Source organism: Dermacentor silvarum, chromosome 7, assembly GCF_013339745.2.
Source record: "Dermacentor silvarum isolate Dsil-2018 chromosome 7, BIME_Dsil_1.4, whole genome shotgun sequence".
In the NCBI taxonomy this organism is placed as follows: Eukaryota; Metazoa; Arthropoda; class Arachnida; order Ixodida; family Ixodidae; genus Dermacentor; species Dermacentor silvarum.
Window position 1 is genome coordinate 21,117,919 of NC_051160.1, and position 23,425 is coordinate 21,141,343.

The 23,425-nt window shown below is 47.3% G+C and overlaps 1 protein-coding gene across 1 annotated transcript in view; it reads left to right on the plus strand.

Annotated features, from left to right (window-relative positions):
• LOC119457682 (uncharacterized) overlaps window positions 1-23,425 on the plus strand; it is a 79,207-nt gene that overhangs the window by 31,372 nt on the left and 24,410 nt on the right. The window contains exons 14-24 of the mRNA XM_049670938.1: window positions 1,236-1,529; window positions 7,280-7,498; window positions 8,138-8,210; window positions 9,266-9,374; window positions 10,005-10,167; window positions 11,761-11,833; window positions 12,169-12,349; window positions 14,673-14,817; window positions 16,361-16,503; window positions 18,429-18,552; window positions 21,250-21,375. Of these exons, the coding sequence (XP_049526895.1) occupies window positions 1,236-1,529; window positions 7,280-7,498; window positions 8,138-8,210; window positions 9,266-9,374; window positions 10,005-10,167; window positions 11,761-11,833; window positions 12,169-12,349; window positions 14,673-14,817; window positions 16,361-16,503; window positions 18,429-18,552; window positions 21,250-21,375 (1,650 nt within the window). The remainder of the gene's footprint in view (window positions 1-1,235; window positions 1,530-7,279; window positions 7,499-8,137; window positions 8,211-9,265; window positions 9,375-10,004; window positions 10,168-11,760; window positions 11,834-12,168; window positions 12,350-14,672; window positions 14,818-16,360; window positions 16,504-18,428; window positions 18,553-21,249; window positions 21,376-23,425) is intronic.

A 23,425-nucleotide genomic window follows, 5' to 3' on the forward strand; every position in this document is an offset into this window, starting at 1 on the left:
GCGGTGTGCCACACTAACGTACATCCCAATCTATATAGGTAACTAGTGAAACCCCGAGGAAACGCGTTTCGCCAGCTTTCGGGCTCTAAAAATTTTCGCGGTACCATTTTCTAAGCATTGTTTACCTGGTACCCGGGCATCAAGCTTTACAAAATAAAGAACTGTAAGATAACTCGACTGAAAGGTGCGGTAACATGGAGTACTCGATAGAACGACCTGGTGACATGCCGCGGCCAACCAGATGCACGCGACGCGTTGGAAGAATATGAGCACTCTTAGGTCTCGAGTGGTGCCTGTGCAAGGGCACCTCGCCGACTCGAGAAAGATGAAAAACGATCAACTATATATACTCTCTGCAACAGCAACTTTATTTTCTGAAGTAATACAGCGCGTGATGTGCGGCGTCGGCCAGAGAGTTTGCCGGCGAGATTCTGAAGCACGGTAGAGCCGATGTGAACTAGGGGTGGCTGGCTCTGGTTGTATAACGAAAAATAACACGCCTTCATTTTCTTCGTTGGAACCGTACCGCTTTTATAATACGTTCCCAGTCAACTTTCACCAGAACGTCCGGTTGCCAAGCATGATAATCTTAAAACACGTTTTAAGTGCACACAATAACGTTAATGTGCATGCACGAATAGTTGACTTCGTCATTGGCACTATAGTTCATCGACTCAAGTACGCACCTTTAGTTCATGTCCTAGTTTGATCATATAGATGGCTTGCACTGACGTCATTGTAGCCGCCATGTTGGCGCACCGACACGACGATAAGCTGGGTCCGTAACGTCACGTGAAAGCTTTCAATAAGATGGATTGGACTGAAGTGCTCATAGTCGCTATGTTGGTGCACCGACACGGTGATAAGGTGGGTGCGTGAGGTCACGTGAAAGCTATCAATATGCCGAGTTCGTCGCTGTACGCTCACTGGAAACCGAATCTTCTGAGCATAAAGAAGCTGATGGCGTCAAGTGTTTCTTGTTTATGCTGGCCGCCCAAAAGGCCGACGCTTGTCTGCAACCATAGCGGCGGAGCCCACATAGTCGCCACGGCTGAAGATGCACTTTACGTTCACTTCCGAAAGTTAAATTTGCTGCCGAATACAGCACAGCGGCAGTCTGTTGACCTTGAGTCATCTGACATCACAGAAATCGCAGAGGAAACGCGTTAGAATTTCACTAATTCGCAATGCCATCGCTACCGTTCCAAGCTACCGCTGAAACGGCGATTCGCACATATACCAGTGCAAGGAGGCGAGCGGTGCGGCCGGCTGCTTCGAGGCTACTTTCCTCCTCGCCAATAAAGCATTACGGCATGCTCACACGCCGGTGGTATCTTTCGGTATGTTCAACAGAATCAGCGGCTACTTCGGCAAGAACGTGACGCTGACGCTGAGTGAGGGCCGCAGCTGGGACCAGTACGAGTGGTTCGCCGTCTGCTGCCTCAATTCCTCTCGGGACTTGGCCCACGTCTGGCTGCCATCATTGGAAAGCCTCACTGTGCCCGTCTACAAGGCCGTCTCGTCACAAGGTGAGCGGTTCCTGCTGGTCAGGTGGAGAAGGGAGTAAGTGCTCGTTCACACCGGCGAATGGCAGAGGTGGCGCGACCGAGTTGGTCGCAGAAGCAACCGGTCGCAAAGAGTTGCCTTGGTCAAAAAACGGCTGTGTTGGGTCAGTCGCCCGCTGCTCGATTTTTAATTCAGTCACGCCACTGCAATCGCAACGATGCTGAGTCAATCAGCGGCACTGCAAGAGCACGGTGTCTGCATACAATGACCCTTGTTTTACGTGGCGATGGTGGGAAGGCGGTGTCATTCGCTCCGCGGCAGGAGAAGGTTGCCGCTCGCTATAGTTGTCGCGGCGGGCGGCGAGCCGCAAGGGTCAGAACGCGCGTCACGAAAACGGGCTAGCGGCAACTTTCCTGCCGCAGAGCGAATGTGCCTCGGAGCTATTTTTCGCGGCATGCCGCACGCCACCGATTGCGGAGACCAATGAGGAGCGGCCGATTCATTCGCGTGGACGAACGCTGCAAGGAAATAGTACACCCCCATCTCCCAGCATCGCTGATCACAGCCGCGGTGAATCCAGCTGATAGCGAATCACTTGCTTATTCATTGGAAGACGGAAGCATGCAAGATACGGGTGAATAACAGTCACGTTTAATATCCCAGTTGTTTTCCGCGTAGCTAGTACTTCTCTCTGCCATGCACTTCTCGTCATCATTCTCCTCTCAACGAGCACGAAACTTCGCTTTCGTCCACGTGACGTCACCGCGTCGATCGAAGCCTCGCCGAGTCCGTTCGCACGAACTGCGCTGTTTACATTTCGGCGTAGCTTGTGGACTGTATAGCGCATAGACTTAAACATTGAGTGGCATTTTAGCGCGATAGCGTTGACCCCGTGTCGCAGAAAATCCAGTGTCGGCGTCGGCGGAGTTACCGTGATTGAAAATTTCCGCATGTATTTGGGTATATGCCACGCCTTGCTCTATGACATGCGGTATATGCGGGTTATATTGCCACACCATTCTATCACTAAAGCTGCCTGTACCTTGTCTTACATTCTCGACAGAGTTATTCCTCGGGATTTTTAGAATGACAGCCCACAAGGAAATGCCATGAAACGTAGCACCGACAACGCATGCCTTTTGTGTTCAATCTTCTCAGACTGAAATATTAAAAGTGCGAAGCAATAACAGAAACCTGAAGATGATGTAATGTTTTTGGCGCGGCTATGCACTATACATCCGGGATCGGCCCATCCGGATCGGCCGGATCGGCCCACGGATCCCGATATACATCCGGATCGGCTCACGCAAAAGGCCTCGTTTCTACCAGAAAGCACGCCTTCGTGCATAGCGTTCGCCGCCAGCGTTTCCCGGTAAACATTACGGTTATACATAAGCTGCAGTTGCCGGGAAGCGTGAGAAGCAGTCAGGGATCTTTCAATGCTGTCGCGTTCCATTCTTAAAGGCCATTCTTAAGCGTCCTCCAAATGTTTAATGAGAAGCAGTCAGGGATCTTGCAATGCTGTCGCGTTCCATTCTTAAAGGCGAATCTTAAGCGTCCTCCAAATGTTTAATGTCGTGATCTGCACAGTGCATATCCATTCAGAAAAAAAAAGATCAGTTTTATTGGAACAATGAGAAAGATTACAAGACATTTGTATGCAGCTTTCGCCTGCTTTCCGCATTTAGATAACTTTGAGCATCGGATGCGCACCTTTCCGGTTTTCTTCACCGTTTATGACGCCCTCCAAGGGCATGACCCTGCTCCCATGGTAGTGAGAACTTCCCAGCTGCGTTCTTATGCTTCCTTGTAGACATATTTAAAGGAATACTGAAGATAATAATCATTTTAGCTGTAAGATATGACCCTTCTACAATATCAAATAGCAACTCTTACCATAAGAACAGGCTTGGCAAGACAGAATAGACTCTAAAACGAAGGATTGGTGACTGTACGCCACTTTGAAACTTTTCCAGCTCCAGCTCTAGCCGTGACGTCATGAATTTTGACAGTGCCTGCTCGAGCCTAGTTATATTTTTATCGGCGAAGGCGAATTTTATTTTATTCTAGCTGAAAGAACTAAATACTGAACTTAGCAAGCATAAAGGATTTTTTTTTATTGAGGGACAACGACCCATACATGAAAAATTTGAAAATCCGTTGCGCCATGCTCACGTATAGGTGAGGCGTAAACTCGTAAAGGCTCATGGGAAACGTTGTCTGCTCGGCGCTTCCGGTTCAACCGCTGACGGTTCCGGCGCGCGATCTCCCGTTCGCGGGGCCGGTCGCGCTTGCTCTCTGTGCACTTTCATCACAAGGTATCGCCCACGCTGCAAATATCTAGAGCCCGTGACGGTAGCATCGATGACTGACAATTATATCTGAGCATAGGCAGTCATTTAAAATATTTTTTCCTAGCCGAATCGACCGAACATGTGAATTAGGTATGCGTGCTGTCACAGTCGCGGGCTTACTTGAATGACGAGTCGCACTTTCTTGTTCTCAAGTGAATTCTGTTCGGATCAACAATGTGAGCGATCTTGTAACATTTCAATCGTGAATGAGCTAGAGTGATTTGTGCTAGAGCCCGTCCTATACACTAACGTGTTTGCCTTTCGTAGTCCTTGATAAATCGCGTTGGGCAAGCGCCGCACAGCTAAGAACCTTGACTTTCCTTTAAAAAAAAAAAAAAAACCTTCCACACGTTTAGCTATTCGAACTTTTATACCACTGATAACGTAGATGCTTGGACAAGTTTGTATGACATACTATGAATTTTATATCATTTTACAGCTAACCTTTATAGGTTTTGCGACGTTTATCATGATTGTGTTGTTTTCTAAAATAACTTGCTGTCCACGTTACTGATAAAATTCATGGAACATGCTTAATAACCACACGTTCACCATGCGGTCGGCATGGTTTAACGATGTTTTAAAGTAGTATCTCTTCCTGCAACCTCACCAAAACATTTGTTATAAAAGCCTAGAGAAATTTATAACACATTTTAATGCGATTAAAGCTGCAGTATACCCCTTATGTTTGGGACACTTTGTGATAGTTATGTAAGATATGGAACGTGAGGTATGCTAGAAGCGTTCGTCGACTGCAGTTCACTTCCGCGCACGTTTGAGTCTGTCTTTATTTGCTTTCAACGTCTCTTTATAAGTAATATTGCAGCTTTGTGATCGTTAGGATAGTGTTTCTCGTCTTGTGCACCTTTAACAAAATATACGAGAAGAATTACGGTCTACGCCTTTTAAATCCTCCCACTACACCTTGCTCATCTTGCATCGAGCATTAAATTAAGGTCGCTATACTATATATGCCAGGTATTCACTTAAATGTTGTTCCAAGACATTCGTACCAAGAAAAAGTTATGGATTGGAACCTCCTGCCCGCCTGTAACGCCTCCACTACTAAACCATGCATGTTTGATCAAATCAGCCTAGTGAAACTTAGATTTAATAAGTAAAAAAATCATATCACTATTCCACTACTGTGCAGATGGAAGCTAGCGAAGCTGTGGTGAGTTCTGTCGTTGGCACGAACAGAATTCACTTGAGAACAAGAAAGTGCGATTCGTCATACCTAATAACGTATACCTAATTCACGTGTACAGTCGATTCGGCTAGAAAAAATATATAGGCTAGAAACTGCCTATGCTCAGATATAATGGTCAGTCATCGACGCGACCGTCACGGGCTCTAGATATTTACAGCGAGGGCGATACCTTGTGATGAAAGTGCACAGAGAGCAAGCGCGACCGGCCCCGCGAACGGAGAATCGTGTGCCTGAACCGTCAGCGGTTGAACCGGAAGCGCTGAGCAGACGGCGTTTCCCATGAGCCTTTACGAGTTTACGCCTCACCTATAACGGCGCTGGGATTTCGGTGCGAAATTCACGAAGCGAGGCTCTGACCTTTATTTTCTCTGCTATAATCAAGCCTATTTTATTTCGAAGTTAAAGAAAAAAAAAAAAAAAAAAAACGTCCTGAAAGAATATACTTTATCAGTCCAAAGAGAAACCATAAATCAGTTTATGTCCCTGCAACGGGCGGACGCGGCCGAATTCCGCCGCTAATGCGGGACATTGTGTACGCGAGACGTCATGGTAGACAAATTTGAATCTCTGCTAAAAAAAAAAAAAGAAACAGAAGAAATTCACCAAGTTTACCAAGTTTTGTCTTTTTTGTATACTAATGAAATCCTAATTGATCAGCTACATTTCGTGCCGAAATTAGATCTCTTTTTAAACTGCAATGTCCGTTCAGTTACACAGCGTCGTGAAGACGACCACCCAGAGGGGATTACCTTTGACGTAATTAGACTACCCAGCTGAGTCCTGAGCCACCCGCTGGGGTGGCTCAGTCAGCTAAGGCGTTGCGCTGCTGAGCATGAGGTCGTGGGATCGAATCCCGGCCCCGGCGGCCGCATTTCGATGGAGGCGAAATGCAAAAACGCCTGTGTGCTTGTGTTGTAGTGCACGTTAAAGAACCCCAGGTGGTCAAAGTTATTCCGGAGCCCTCCACTACGGCGTGCCTCATAATCAGAACTGGTTTTGGCACGTAAAACCCCAGAAAGAAGACGAAGAGTCCTGAAGTTTTATTGCGATAGCAATTATATGGACACTCAAAAGCAGATTTCTGCCGTCGGCGTCGCCGTCGCCGTCGCCGTCGCCGTGAGGTTCCGTATGACGTCATTTGGAGATGAAATCGTCGCCGCGCGCCGAACGCTGTATGTGCGAGTGAAAGGGCGCGAGGGGCGCGTCTTTCACGGGGAGTGAACGCACGGCGGAGAACAAACGCGCGTTCTGCGCCGTGCTCGCTTAAGCGCTGCAGAATTAGGCGTCTCGTTTCTCCTTTACAATCACCATATATGTAGAGCAAACGCGCCTTCTTCAGACGCGCGAGAGGCCGTGGGGGAGGGGGAAGGAAGGGACGCGACGTTTAGCTGCGGCACCAAGTGCCTATTTATATGAGAGGCTCCAGCAACAGTCACCAACGCCGCACGCATTTAGAGCTAACGCGGGCAAAACGCCGATGGCGTCGACAACAGTTCTGCGTGTTGTTGCTACCAAAGCCGCTCACCTTACTTCGTATGAGATTGCTGTGTTGCTATCGCATTCATTGCTTCGCCCTTAGGGCGAAACTGTGACATTTTTTATTACCACCTAGCTGAAATTCGCCGATAATGTTACCAGTTTTGTCGTTTTTGTATACAAATGAAATCCTAATCGATCACTACCTTTCGTGGTGATCTTAGATATATTTAAACTCCAATGTCCGTTCAATTACGCAGCGTCGAGCAGACGACCACTCAGAGAGGGCGCCATGGGCGAGTCGCGCTCCTTGTGTGCCGAGTTTATAATAATAATAATAATAATAATAATAATAATAATAATAATAATAATAATAATAATAATAATATATTTGCACAAAGATATGAACCTCCCAGTGACGTGCGAGGCTAGACAGAAAGGATAGACGCGCGCCTGCTAGCCCGCCACCGAAGAGTTCAGAGTAGCACTCCCGGGGGAACCGAGGGTGATACTCTGAACGGCGAACGCCGCCATATTGTCGAATTCGCCATCTTGTAAGCTCCGATTGGTCCAGCGGGCTGCTGCGACCTCTCGTATTGGCTCGAAATGCCGCCATTACAGAATTTGACGATATGCCGATATCCAGAATGGCACCTCGAACAACAGCCAGTGCAGCTTCTTTCTCTCAACCTCAGCTGCAATATCACCTCGTATACGCTCGTTTGCTTTCTAGAATCTGTAACGCCGTCTTACTGGGCTGCTGCGAATGCTGCCACTCCTCCCTCGCCCACACGTGGTGAAAACACCGTGGGGAACGGGTCGGGCGTTCGGTACCTTGGCCGACCGCTGGGCAACCTCGACATCGGTTTGCACGGCGTCCGAGGGACGGTGTACGCTGCCTCTCCAGACACGCTGGTGCTGCAGGACTTCAGCTACGACGGACAAGCGCCGGGTACGCGCACGACGAACGCACGTTCGATGATCGTGAGCTGATCTGTTAATTGTACTCTGCAATTATCGGATACTCATCGTTAGTATCGGTGTATACAAAGAAAGTCTCGGCCTGGACGCTAAATCGCAGGCCCTAAAGGGACCGATGGCCATCCAGAACGCATCGTAAGATGTTGGTGCAAATGAAGATGCCATCATTTGTAGTGATAGAATCGAGCATTCTGTTCGCGATTCAAGTAGGGATCATTATCTTTAGTTAGCACAGAAAGACGCGAAGAACAGTACATGGCGCGAACTGGCAGTCAAACCTTGGCACTAGAGATGGATTCAATCCAATTTCTGCACCTAAGTCGGTTGTCACAAATTACTCCATACTTATTATTTAGAACCGCAGTCCTTATATTACATAGGCATTTGGGCTTTATTCTGTGCACATTACAAGATATAAAAAGTTCGTGCTAATAGTTAGCGAACGACGCGGCAGCGACTGCAACGGCAGACTTGGGGAAGAGGGGGGGGGGGGGGGGGGTACTCGGGCAGGTTTTCTTTGCACAGAGTCGTGCTTCACCCTCTTTTGCAGGTCTGCGTAAGAGGCACTTCCAAAGATTTCTTACGTTTTTTTTTTCTTTTTACCATGCAGAATCCAACTTTTTCGTCGGTACCGCGGACAAGCCAGACGGATCAGGCTCGATTGTGAGAAATGAATTTAACAGGTAGACACCGCTTCGTTATATCGACGTTCAAGTTTTGCTAGGGTTTTCCATAATTTAAGACTTTAAAGAAAGCATTTTCGACGCAAGACTGTGTTGACTGTGCATTTTCGCCTACGCCGATAAACACACATACACAGCTTCTCATCAGCGCTGTCGCAATGCAGAGGCTGTGGCCTTTGTTTCTAACTTCGAACTTATTTGCAAGAATTTTGAGGCCTTGAGGTGGTGCTGCACTTGTGGCCCTCAGAACCTCAAGCACTGCTGCGAGCTTTTTGAACACTTGAACTCCTGCGACCAAAAATGTATACGGACCAGTGATGCCGCGATAAAGCCAGTTTTCTTCCCAGCCCATGAATGAACTTGAAATTGAGGAAGAACCCACCGTTGTTGATTAGTGGCTATATGGTGTTGGGGGCTGCTAAGCATGAGGTCGCGGGATTGAATCCCGGCCACGGCGGCCGCATTTCGATAGGGGCGAAAGAGAAGAACACCCGTGTACTTAGATTTAGGTGCACGTTAAAGAACCCCAAGGTGGTCCAGATTATTCCGGAGTCCCCAACTACGGCCTGCCCCATAATCAAATCGTGGTTTTTGTGGCACGTAAAACCCCATAATTTATTTATTAAATTGAGAACTGCAATCCAATCATGGCATCGCGAACTATCCAGTGCACTCGTCGATTTCAATTTCTTCGTCTCAATTATACGAAGCAATTCAGTTTCTTTCGGCGAGCCTGTGGTCCATATACTTTTGCTCATAGGTGTACATTCCGAATTGCAGTAGATGAAGCGTTGACGGATGTGTCTGTATACGGGCAGGGGAGGGATTCAGAAACCTGCGTCTCATTACCGAAGCATGCCTTTCTTATTTTTATTCTCTTTCTCTTCTTACTCATGTTCTTTCCAACTCGTTATGCTCTAAACAAACTTCAGTTGGTAATCTGTTTTTCACTCATTCGGTATCCGGCATTCTTCGTGCCAGCTATACTATGGCAACCGAGGACTTACAGGCCCCAGAATAAGCTTTTTTGTTTCTCTTTCTCTCTCTTTATCTAGCGAGGGTCGTCTCCAGGCATATCATAACCAGACGATATTGCTTCGCTTGCCCGCTGGCAAATTGATAACGGATTTCAAGTGGTTCGGCGTGTATTCTGCAGGAGCCAAGGTGAGGCATCTGAACCTACGTATAAGTGGCATCTTGCGATTTGTGCAAGTCCTGTATTTCTTTGTCCTGACGTGGATGCTTGACTTTAGGTACATTTAGTTACCGTACGTTATTGTGAGATTATGAATTCAATTATCATTAGATTCATAATGGATTCAATTCAATTGCGATTTCCTCTCTCAAAGCTGCACACTGTGGGTCAGAGAAGTATAGCATCCCTGATACCATACAAAAGTTATAGCAGTGATCATCCGCTTAAACGTCCTTCAGTTTAGAGCTGCTCGCGATGTACGCATAAGCAGGGGACCGGATGATACGTCGTGTAATGAAACTGATAATGTGCATTACGCCAAATAATGAACCCTACAGCGGCCGCTGTGCAATATTATTTTGAGTTCGTATACGTAATTGTGTCTCTTCTTTTTGCGATAACTAAAAATGAAAATAATTATTCGGACCAATACATATTGCTCTTTGTTGTGTTATGAGCACCAGCCTGACCTTGTACTTGGGCTGGTGCTCGCTTTATATTCTGCCATTTCCTGCGCATCATAGACTTAGTTGCTTTTGCGCCATAAAACCTTGCGTAACTTGTACGCTAAATTTGATGTTGTGGGCGCTGCGTCACAGACAACCCTCGGACGCGTGGACATACCAGCCGACTTCGACTACCCGAAACCAGTGAAAGTGGCGGCACGCATCGGCGGTGAGCACGTCTTCGCCGAGGCCGTAGTCGTGGAGGACCGGAAGACGATAGGCCTTAACCACTTTTTCTACGACGCCTCGGCGCCAGGTTAGTGTGTGTCGAACGCCCAAAATTTGAATCGCGAGATTTGCATCGCGAGGTTCACGAGAGCTCAGAGAATCGCTCGTCTTTACTGCGACTGTATGCAGTATATTCGTCTAAGTTCCAGTTTGCCTGCCTGTGCGTGTGTGTGTGTGTGTGAGGGGGGGGGGGGGGGGGGCTGTTAGTCGTGGAGGAGGGGAAAGCATGAGGAGAGTGCATTCAACCTCCTCTGAAGCCGCCCCTCCCTTCCTTTGTGGCATATCTGTGCGTTGGCCCTTGGCAAGTCGGCCCTGCAAGGCGGTAGCTCTTAGTGATGCCATCGTCACGATTGGCCCTTGCCACCTGCTCTACTTTTTCTCCACCGTTCAGCCTTCTCGGCGGCTAGAAATTTACGTTTGCCTATCACGGGGCGAGGACCTATTTCCCATGCTTCTTTCCTTTATACTTTTTTTTTTATGACTAGGCTTCAAAATTATCCTGTCACGCTATTTCGTAGTTTCGTTTTTCCTTACTGCATGCCATCAACTGCTCCTCCTCCTATATCGCGTGCGCCCTCTCCACTTGCGCGCAGACTCGCCTCTTCTGGGATCTGCCCTCACGGGGCCAAACGCTTCCCTGGTGTCTTTTGCAACCTTTGGTCTCGGTTCGCGCTCCGAGTCGTAGCCGCATTGCAAAGCACCACTTTCGTGACATCGCCGTGTGCAGTTTCGAGTATTCCCGCGTTCCTCAGTGACGTCACCCCGACGAGGTATAACTTCCGCGGATAGCCGGGCACCGGTGGTGTTCGTGACTACCGCGATGTCATAGCAAGCTAAGCTTCCTTAGCTTGCTAAGAAGATTAACGTGTGTCAGAGTCATCGCTTGTCAGAGTAACGCGTGTCAGAATCCTTCCTCGGGCTTTCTTTTTACAACCATTCTGGTCTTTTTTCGTCAACAATTTCATTAGAGATTTTTCGAAATTTAGGCACACGGCATTCTTTCTGGGAAAGCTTGTTTGCGACCAGACTCTAATGTTGTTGAGAGGCTACTTGTGCAGTTTTTTTAATGGCGATAATGATCTCGTATTTAAACTCGCTCCTTTGCCCCTGATAGTTAGCTGTTCATTTTTTTTTTTTTGCACTAGTCAGTGCAGGCGTGGTACCTAATTTTACGAATATAGGTATTTCTGCGGCAAATCTATGTCATCTCCGTTTGACCATTCCATGTTCAATTTGATATTCGATATTTACCGTCCGTATTCGATTCGTATACAAGAAAGTTGATATTCGCCCACCTCTAGACTGAAAACAAAGCTACGGTAAGAATAAGATTTCGTTTTGAAGTTGTCTAAGTGATAGCGCAGGTCACTGACTCTCGTATTGCCCTGCAGTTTTTCGTGGAAAGCAACCAATCGAATAAGCGCCGTTTATGACGGCTCGACGCTGTTAAACTTTGTGCATTGGCTGCGTGGTATGGGGGTTACACTAGGAGCGTGTTTGCTATCAAATAATATTCGCTAATTTTGGCGTCTGTGCGTACATTTCGGTCACACCTGTATCACGATTATCGCCGCAACTTCGTCGCCCTTTATGCGAAAACCCGGTAGCTTTTTTTTTTCAGACGCATTTTTCATTGCTGGCAAGGAAAGTGAACCTGTCTCTCAAGGGACCCTGATTCAACACGAGGGGGAGAGGTACCGTTGTGAGACTCTTCTTCACTTTCTGTACGCAGCTGAAGCCATTGAAGCCATTTCGGTGAAAGTATTTGAATTTGAATTACGCCCGCACAGAGGACAAGTGAGCTCTGTTTTCCAGATATATGAAAACTTAGCGTGGACGTGTATTTAAAGCTGCAGCGTTACTCTTCAGAAAGTTTGACTGAACGAAATTTTCGAACCCTTTTCAACCGCTCAGGAAGCGGCGCAACATAGTCGACGCGAATTCAGGGAGGTTCCTATGACTAGGAGGCTTTGAAGACCGGATGTATACGTCGTCGCTATAGTTTCGTTTTCCTTCGCTTTCGCCACAGAACCCGAAGGCTGAGAGAGCACGTGGACGAAAACTTGCGTCTCACGCTACCCGGAAACTTGTCCGTGGACGACATTGACTGGTTTTCCGTCTACTGCATCAGCTGTTCCAAGCCCCTCATAGCGGTCAGGATACCCAAGGGTCTCAACGTCCCCGCCGACACTGAATGGCTGAAGGAAAGAGTGAGTATCGGTTACGTCACCATTTTCTCAAATGTGCCATATACGAGCGGCTGTTTCAGCTGTTTCAGCGCGTAGCGGCAAAACTGAGCCAGTAACATATGCTTTGAACAATGTTACGTCTTCAGTGCATGCGAAGAGAAGGAAGTCGAGGTTCCACTCTATACTGGTATATACGGATGAAGGATAAGAAAAAAAATTTTTTTTTGTGCGGCAGAATGAAATTAGGACTTTATATGCATCATCGAGATGGAAGCACGTGACTTCCCCCTAGGCTATGACGTTCTGCTGCTTAGCACGAAGTGATCCTGAAGTATAGCTGCTTATCCGGTCACGGGGTGGGGCGGTGTTCACATTTCGACGAGGTTGGAATGCTGAATCGCTCGTGTACGGATCTTTGGGTACAAGGTAGAGAGTCCAAAGTGCTTAAAAATAATCCGGAGCCTTCCACTACTGCGTGTTTTATAACCAGTGCGTTGCTTTGACCGAATGAACACAATGAGTCAAGCACGTGACGGCTGTGAAGGAAATTCTTGTTTTAGCGATTGGTTAAAGAATGGAGCAAGGAAATAAACCAGGATTGAGCATTACGTCGCGCCTTGTCAAGCGAACTCTCCGTGGAGGCCCCATTCCCTTCGCTTTCTCCCTCGCAGTATTGGCCCAACACGTGACCTCTGAGCCTCCGCGACTCAGCGTAACTGGCCGGGAATGTTTGGTTCCCGGTAGTTTTTAAGCGATGCAGCACTCGGTCGGCTGCCCTGCCGTAGCTCTGCTTGCGGAGCAGGAGCATTAAAACCTACCGCGCGTTCTGGCGTGATGTAACTGCCGATCATGCCAGAACGCCCGGTATTTGGCCAATTGACCAAATACCGCTGGCTAGCGTAACTATAGCTGAATCACAAGTTAAGCGTGTAAGTGTTATTATGCGTTAATAAGTGTCATTTGTGTACCCTAGTGCCCATACATCCTAAGCAGCACGCACAAGATTCTTCACGTACCCCACTGTGGCTGTTTCCTCGGTACAGCCTACGCAATTTCTTTTAATTTCTGTTGGATTTTTTTATATAGCTTGCTGTACCTTGGCTGAAACATTCATTGTGTGTTTCCACTTTTAGTGACACTTCATCATGAATATTTGCCATCATGAATATTTTCCAGTTAATCTGGTGCTTCAATGCATAAAGCGACATTTTGTTAAGAAGCTAACTGGAACGCCAATGCATTTCTCCGCAAAGTTCGGGAATTAATATCTCGAAACTGGTGTCATCCTGAGAATTAATTCTAAGTGTATCCGCCTTGCGAACTGCACGGCTACAATTTGTAAATTGCAATGTGGGCCATCAAGTAATTAGTTAAACACTTAATTAGTGAATTTTGTTAATTCGTCGATTATGCATTTCAATTGTTTGTGCAAGTAATGTCCGCCTCTTCGAGTAGACCACCTCATTAACTATAATTGGGTTATCTGCTACAGGCAACCTCAAATCAATTTTGAAAGTGTTCGCTGAAACACCCTGTATAGCCGCAAGCACGCGCGTTGCCCCTCTTACACATTGAGCCATAATTTCCTAATCATTAAGGAATCATATAGCAGTGCAAAATCCAGTTTTTCTCGCCTCATCCAAGCCTCAGCAACAGTACCGAAGCGCGCGAAAGCCTCCTCGACTCATGAAAAGCCCTCGGGTGCGAGCACCGCGGTCACGGAGAAAAAGCCGGCCACGCCCACCACTGAAATGACGCTCTCTCTGTGCGAATGGGACCGGCCGGAGGAAAACCTGCCAGCATAGAGTTAGTGTACTAAAGCTTGCGTTTGCAGGCGCCTTAACTAGATGGCGCTACCATACTGACGGAGGCTCGGGATCGCGTTGCTTGCGCGCCTCGTCTGAATCGCATCTCGTCGTCTGCGCATGCGCGCCTGCATAGGGTAGCAACATGGCAGAGCCCTTGCCGTTCCCGTTTTCAATACTGGGGCTTTTCCTCTGGAGTTGGTTATATTAGCTCTATGCCTGCCAGTTCGCGCGAATCTCGGAGGCCATTGGGAGGAGACGTGACCTGTAGCACTGGGCGGCGTGTAACCACCATTGTTCTCGACTCACCCTCGCAAGCTTTCCCTCGCCCCCACTGCACACGGCGCGCGGGGCGCGATCTGATCTTATCGCGCTTGGACTTTACACGGAGCATCACACGATGACGACGACGACGGCGAAAATTCGCCTTCAGTGTGCCTATAACTGCTATCGCAATAATAATAAAAAAATAACGTGTAGTACTTCGTTCCCTGCGCTCACCATAGGTTCCGTTTATCGTACTTTCAACTTCATTCCAGTCGCGACAAGCCCAGGTAAGGCTTCAGCAAGCACCCAGCGACCCGTTGCAGTTCGCCAACTGCGAGACCATCATCGCCGACGCGATACAAGTCGCCTGGCATCTCGAGACGAACGCCATCACCTTCCACGTGCACGCCCATGCGAGTAAGTAAGGTGCTGGTACTCGAGTTCGCATAGATGGTTCGCTTTGGCATCATCGTGACAGGAAATGGGGAGAAGGGAGCTCTTTTAATGCGTCCGCATACTTCGCCGACTTTCCGATGGCTATGTATCTACCGGGTGTCCCAGTTCACTTGGACCAATATTTAAAAAAAAAAAAAAAAAAAAAACCAAGACCTCTAGAGAAATCGTACCGACTGCATAGTAGCCGTAGTCGGGTGTACTTACAGCCAGCATATTTCTTTCATCACGAAGTATGAATTAATTGCTTTTAATTAGTGAACTTCTTAATTATTGCTTGAATCGCAAACAAGTCAATTACAAAGTCGTAGGGCACCTCAAGTAACCTCCGAATCAAGCATTTGTTTCGTGCTCAACTTTGCCTCGTTGGTTTTTCCGAGAAAAGAGAAAAAAAAAAAAAAAGAAGAAGAAGGGTGCGCGACACATCCAGAATACGAAATAGATGTGAGGGTCGCGGCATCATGAGAACAGTGGAGCCGTAGGGGGGGATTTTGAAGCCGGGATACCGTGACGGCGGCGCACTTGGGACTAATTTTGCGCACTCATCATGTTCTGTAGATAGGCGCGCCCGGAACGTATGTTCCTTTCGTTCCCTTTAGCAATAGAAACCAACACACTAGTTAGGTCGCGAAACCTCTCGAGCCTTCCTAGATGACGAAACGTTGTACGATGCGGCGATGAACGAATGCATACGTATGTCTTTCAACGGTTGCTTGGGGGCGCTTGAGTAGCGGCGCGCGAGCGCGCACATATTTCATATTTCGCGTATCTCACGGGCTTTCTTTCTTTTTCTTTTTTTTTTTTTGCGGAAAAAAACAACCAGGCACACTACAGTACGAAATAAATGCTTGATTCGGAGGTTATTTAAGGTGCCCTACAACTTTGTAATTGATATGTTTGCGATTCAAGAAATAATTAAAACGTTCACTAACTAAAAGCAAGTAATTCATACTTCGTGATTAAAAAATACTGGCTTAATTAAGTACACCCGACTACGGCTACTATGTAGTTGGTACGATTTCTCTAGAGCTCTTAGTTTTTTTTTTTTTTTTAATCTTGGTGCAAGTTAACTGGGACAGCCGGTATATGTGCCGCTATTCAACGAACCTATTTTATGCCTACTGGGTAACTGGGTAACTGGGTAACTGGTTTTATGCCTGGGTAACTGTAGATGCGGGACTGGGTATGTACAAATGAACTCTCCATGGTTAGAATTGAAGATGAACAAGTTGCCCCAATTTACATTGAGGTGGAACAGTGTTCGGGCATTACAGAGTAATAGTAGGGCATTACAGGGTATTGCAGGGCATTACAGGGTAAGGGTAGTAATAAACAAGACGTCTACGAATAATGAAGGCATAAAAAGCCAAAATTTTGAACAATATCATCATCATCCCTTAGCCCTTTCCCTCTGAAATTAGACCTCGACATAGATACTTGGTCCAAAGAAACGTAACCAACGCAGGATACGCTTGCTTTGAAATGTCGTATCAACGGTCTTTTTTAGTGCCCGGCATGTGGACTGCATTTGGCGTCAGCGGCAAAGCCGACGGCAGCATGATGGTGGGCGCAGACGTCGCCGTGATCTTCATCTCGAAGGCGAACAGCAAGGTCTCCGTCGTGGACTACTACATGACGGGCAAGGCGCAGGTACGGATCTGCTGGCGGCAGAAACTCTCGGAGCCGTCGACACGGCTGCCGACGCAACCGACGTCATTTGGTTAGAGGCTCGTGGTGATATTGTGGAACACCTTCAAACGCTCCGCCATTTATTGCCAAATTCCGCAATGGCGGCATTTTGAGCCAATCAGGGAGGCCGTAGCAGCCCCGTGGGCCAATCAGAGCTGACAGCATGGTGTATATGACAACATGACGGAATTTAAGTGCGTCTAGTATAGCGCCCTCGGTCTCGCGACGAGGCACCTCGAGTTGTTGTCGTAGCTGTCACTGCTGCAACCTACTGCAACCCATAGACTTTCCTTAGAAAAAATTACTACAAAGTACTTTGGCGCTCGTGTGTACGGCAGCTCCAAGTATGGCCGGTCAGCCAGAATGTGAATGATCATGGAGGGAGAAAAAACTAGGAGAGATCGTCACGCGACAGTATTGAAGCCTAGTCATAAAGAAGTATAGAGGAGATGTAGGCACTCGTCACGTGATAGGCGAGCGGCCTCTAGTCGCCTCGCTGTGGTTGCGTTTGTTGCGGTTGTTTCATCTCGCTTTCAAGGTGTGAAAGAGGCTGGATGAAAGTTAGCACGAAAATTCTGGTAGGCTGTATCGAGGACGCAGCCGCACTCTGGGTTTACGTGAAAAGTATTTTGCGTGCTGCTGAGGATGTATGAGCACAAGGGTAGAAGGGTAACCCCAGCAGCACGCACAAGACATTTCGCGTATACCTCGCTGTGGCTACGTGCCCGGTAACGCTGCCCGTTACAGGCTACGCAATTTCTTTTAATTTCTGTTGCATTTTCTGTATGTTCACTACAGGAAAGTCCGATAACCTGCTGATTCACATAGGCGCATCCTTGAATACCTTTGATGATTGCAAAAAGTCTCAGTTCCGCCCGAAAGGTGAAGCATCGATTGTGATAGCCAATTAGTGGACAGCTATACGAAGTAAGGATACTAGTTTTATCCGCTGCGTTAACTTGTAAACATAGGCATACTAACTAAATGAACAACCATGGTGCCACGCGCGCGAAAGCAAGCATGAACACATCTCACTCGATGACCGCGGAACTCGCTGTCAAAACGCTGTAGCGAGTAAGCGCGCCAGCAGCAGCAAGCGAATTGACCTTCGTGCTGCGTCTGGCATCAACGCGAACTAAGCCGAGCAAATACAGCAGTGTGCCGTGGCCTGGCGAATTGGCCCCCTGACGCAGATGGCTTTCAAGATACAGCGGCCCGGCCGGGTAGAATGCCCCCCCCCCCCTCTTCTACTCACTCTCCCCTACCCTGCCCTCGGAGCGTTGTGCGCGATGGAAGACGGCGCGCCTCCTTCCCGATATCCTCCCTTGCGTGCGCGAGATTGAGCCGCCACCGTCGGCTCGCACGTTTTCACTCGCACATGCAGCATACGGCGCGCGGCGATTTTATCACCCTTGGACTTTATACGGAACCTCACGGCGATGGCAAGAGCGACGGCAAAAATGCGGCTGGAGTGTGCATATATATAATTGATATCGCAATAATATATTACTTGTAATTTGCGACAAATTGAAGTTTGAACGTAGTCTGTGCGCAAGTATGACGATCAATACTGTGTGGCTACTGGCTGAAACAAAACTGCTAACAGAAACAAAGCTCAATTGTTGGCGTGGCATCGAGTACAAGTATATACTCTCTTAACAAACTCGGCCCGGATTTCGATTTCTGTTAGGGGCTAGGTTTAAAAAAAAATCTTTTTACTTGCTCATCGTATCGGAACTAGATAACCATACCAAAGTTGGGCACGGTAGCCAAAAAAAAGTGATCTCGAATTTAAACTTGACCATAGACTGACACATAACCTCAAAACTAGAGCTTTGATAACGTGTGCATTTAAAGTGTGGCGAACGCGGCTTTTGTGATCACAGTGTTCCGGTACCGATGGCGTTTGTCCAGACGATAAGCAGGGTGGCACGGAAGATCTGACAGTCATATCGTCGAGCTACGCCAACGGAATTGTCGATGTCGTATACTCCCGCAAGTTCAACACGGGTAAGCTACACCATCAATCAATCAATCAATCAATCAATCAATCAGTCAATGAATTGTACATTACGGTCAACTAGTCGATCAGTGAAACAGCTTATGATCTATTTCACTTACAGAACTAGTCTGCTGTACTAGAAAACACAATTTACTGCCCCGTTGCAGTGACGGTGAATAACCCAACACTGCCAAAACTGTGAGCTCCAAATCAAACACTTTATTGGAGATTGGGTTAACATTTGCCCAGGGTCCCGGCACAATCACTGATTTAGTGACGCACTCTTCTGTATGCTCCCCCGTACGTTTAGCTTTCTCTGTGTTTTCTCTTTATTTGGCGAACTTGTGCCCGGGATTCCGGCTCAATCTCTGATTTTGGGACATTCTTCTGTATATTTCCCCGAATGTTTAGCTTTCTGTCTGTTTTTATTATTTAAGAATACTATTACCATTTCTTGAAGGTCATTACACTGAGAGAGAACATTTTGCATTCAGAGAGAGATATAAAACTTTTATTGGGCCCGGATGGGGTTAGGGAGGAGGTGTGCGAGGGAAAGTCGCCCCCTCCTCCTCCTCAGGAGGCGACCAGTCAGAGATTTAAAATACACACTTATAGTATATAGACATATAAAACAAGTATTACAGCCAAACAATAAGATCCGTTTGAATCAATAACCATATCTGAAGCTCAGGCTGTCCATCGCATCAAATCACATAAATATACATCAAGTAAACGTATGAACTCATTAACATCATTTGTATTTACCACAAAACTCGGAAGCCCATTCCCTGCCTCACTTACATCAGGAAGAAAAGAATACCTATTTTCGAGCAAAGTAGGGCTGAAGCCCTCTGACTTCGTTTCCCAGACAATTGTAAGTCGTCTTTTTTGTTAATATCAAACTCTCCTTTCAGTAATTGAAAAGGGAACTTTGATATGCTTTTAAGTCTGCGTTGATGTGGCGATTCAAGATCACACAATTTTAACATCGCTGTAACTGGATCGTCCCTTCTGTATTTTGAATATATAAACCGGGCCGCGAGCCGCTAGATTCTTCCTACTTTATTTTTCAGTATTTTCTGGTGAGGACTCCAGACAACACTGGCATATTCAAATACAATGCAAGAAATTTGATTTGAAAAAAAAAGAGCAATGCAACGCTCAAATTACAACGATTGCGGGGAGCACAGTTGTCGGTCGTCGAATCTGATCTGACGGGTCAAGCGCGTTCACTATTTATTCATGACTCGCCGTAAATGCAAGAGTGATGGCTGCCTCTTGTGAAGATTTGGAAATGTAGAACACTGTTCGTGACGACCGCTAATTCTCTTCAGACAAGACTGCTTTCGCTATCGCGGCAATGTTCAGGGAATGTCGAATGCTGTGTATAGGCGCGTTCTGGCGCCGAGCGACCACGACGCGCGGCATTATTATAGCTACACTCGCGGACAACTTTCTGTGGCAATGGAGTGAAAGCTACGGGCGCGTGGATGCTGCACATGTGTTACCGCGACAAGTAGTCCGGCAGCGTTTCACAGTGCTTTTGGTTGCTCGGAACAGACGCTGAATTGACGCAGCTTCCACGTGTGACGGTGTCGCGTTTGCCCAGACGCGGAAGGGGGTACAGGCATAGACCTGCTCCTGGCCATGACGTCATACATATGGCGTCATACAGGCCATGACATATCATATCGTTGCCTACCGCGCACCTGCTGGTTCTGGTAGGCGAACGCGATTCTAACGGTCTTGACCATTTTGTAGTCGTATACAAAAAAAAAAAAAAAACACACAAATTGACGAATTCAAGTGACTCGACGAGAAAAAGTACAAAGTGCTATATTTTTTTTTTTGTCCATGCACCTGAGCGCCAGCAACGTCATATCTTCCTTGTTTGCAAGCATGTAGCGTTGTTGTTTACAAACATCCGCTCACTCACTTAGCCAATTTATTAGTGCGTCTATTGAACGATGTCACTGACCTGGCCACTCACTAAATCAATTCATTAGCTCATCTATTGAGCAATCACCCTGTAACGCGCTCATCTTAACTATACGTAATGTACGTAATATACGTAATACGTCACCTGCAGTAGTGGGGACATATATTAGCAGTCAGTTGACCGCACAGAAAGCAAGCAACACCAGTCTAAAGATATATCGGTCAATCTCTAGATCAGTCGATTATTCGCACAATTAATTTATCAACCATTCAAATGATATACAGGCTTAAGCGAGCTTAGAGCATTGGAGTTTATAAAAGTTTCAACGAGCCCGACGAAACGTCCGGGTGTTGCACGTTCTCATTTCTGGGGCCAAAAAGCTTCGAGGTCTGGGTTTTCGGTATATGCACTGTCTATGGCTGCCTTTATCGACTATGAATCCTGGCCATATTGCGACTGTCTTTTATCTCTAATCCGCACGAAGAAAAAAGTATATGGATCAGAGAGCAAGGACTTGTCCCTTGTGTTAGGTGCGAGTAGAATGAGCAACGTAGACGTCATCATAGTGGGCGTAATATAACTACCCCAACTCTTACGATTCGTAATAGGCATTCCGTTGCGCTGTAAGAAGACTTCACAGCGTAATCCTCCCCGTGCCTTTGTTTGTCATAAATTTGGAACTTCCATTTTGCGGCCACGCCTTCGTTTGCACAACAGCTGCACCGATCACGCAAGCCTTGTTTCGTAACTTGACGGCTTGTTGCAGGCGACGCCAAAGACAAGGTGATACCGGCTACGGGCCCACAAGCGATGGTAGCAGCGCAGGGTCCCACGGACGAGAAAGCTCCGGACACCGTACTCTACCACACGAAGATATACACTGGTGCAACAAGTAAGCAAACGACCTCGGAATGCTTGACTCACATCGGCCTCTAATTAAATTTGACGACCTCGCTCAACTTCAACCTCATCCAGTGAGGTTGAGGTGCAATTAGGAGACCTCGCCTCAGCTTTTCAGGGGCGGCCATCAACCTCACCTTGAGCTCACCTCAACCTCATTACTTAGGTTGAGGTCGGGTCCTCAACCTCATTTCTTGAGTTCGTGGTCGGGTGTTCTAAGCGGAATGGGTTACTCGTGCGTCAACCTACATACGTATGTTCTGACGCATGGGGCAGAGTAGACCGAAAGCAGGTGAAATACGTATAACACTTCACGAAAACGTTTGTTCTCTAGGAGGTTCGAGCTGTCGAACATGGCATGTTAAGCTGTCCTGTGGCTCGGGTAAGGTATTGGTCTTTTGCGCAAGCGATGGTTGCATCTGGGAATGGCATTGCGGTGACGTCAGCCGGGGGAATCGTCTTTGTCGTCTGATGCGCTCCGGCCAGAATGACTAAGTTCTCATTAGTCTTCCCCCCCCCCTCCGTTTTTTTGTGTAAATTGTATAATTGTCAGTATTACGAAGGTAGCAAAAGCTGTATTTTTATGCGCCATCCACGAACCTACAGCCATTGCGGTGCAGTACGCGATCACGTAACTCAGTCGCAAAACTTCAATGTATGTAAATAATATAGCGTTAGCGCAGCTTTATATGACACGTCAACTAAGCGATGGTGTAGTTAAGCTTTGCAATTCGTTAATAATTCCACTCATGTGTTTCCTCACAATAAAATTTATTACTGAATTTTTTTAATCTTACATTTTCTCCGACAAGCTGTTAATCTCAAACAGTAGTTGCGGCATGCTTTTACCATATTTTGGAATGGTCAAACATGCTTTGCGCTCTCTTCCTGCGAGGAATCGCATGATCACTTTTCAGCCCGAGTGTTTTAATGCTAAATTTGGTTAGCATGATAAAACTAGTTCTCCCCAAAGCACTTTTACAAAACATGACGCCAGTCACAAACATCACTTAGTGTAAAAATGAAAATATTCTATTGATTGAAAAACGTAAGCATGAAAACATATTAAGGCTGCACCTGCCGTGGTGGCGTAGTAGCTTTGGCGTAGTAGTTTTGGCTGCTAAACTCGAAGGCGTGCGATCAATTATCCCGGCCGCGGTGACCGAAGTTCGATGTGGGCGAAATGCAAAAAACGCCCATGTACCGTGCATTGGTTGCACGTTAAAACCCCAGGTGGACGAAATTAATTCGGAGTTCCCCACTACGATAATCATATCGTGGTTCTGGCACGTAAAAAAATTAAATAACAAGCCTGCCATGGTGCGTACTACATTTATTGGGCCTGTGTACGCGTTTCCTCGCTTGTCTTTGCAGGTCTAGCTTATTTATAACTTACAAGCTCAAAATTCTTTTTCTAAATATGAGTAACTTAGTTTAAAAATAAATAACACGCGCTTATGAAAAAAAAGTCAGTCTCGCCCGAAAGGCGAAGCATCGATTGCGATAGCAAATTATTTGAGGATAATAGGTTTATCGGCCGTATAAGCTCGTAAACATTCGCTTCCTAACTAAATTAACAATCATGGTGTCACGCTGCACACAGGCAAACATGAACACATCTCACTCGATGACCGCAGACACTCGCTGTCGGAATGGCGGCGCGGCGAAGAGCAACAGCAGCAGCGAGCGAATCGCCCTTCGTGCTGCAACTCGCTGCAGTGCGAACACGAAGCCACCAGCCGGCGATTATTACATGGCTGCGTATTGAGCGGCCGCGCCGTACGCAGCCGCCCCTAGAGTAGAACGTCGCCCTCTCTCCCCCTCCGGTACCTTGCGCGAGATGGAAGACGGCGCGCTTCCTCCCCGCTTTCCTCGCTCGCCCGCGCGAGGCTGAGCCGCCGTCGTTGGCTCACGCTCGGACCGTTTCACTCGCACACCTAGCGTACGGCGCCAACCTTTCCCTTTCCCTCAAGAACCACTTATCGGCGACGATGTTATCGCACTTGGACTTTATACGGAACATCACGGCGACGCCGACGGCG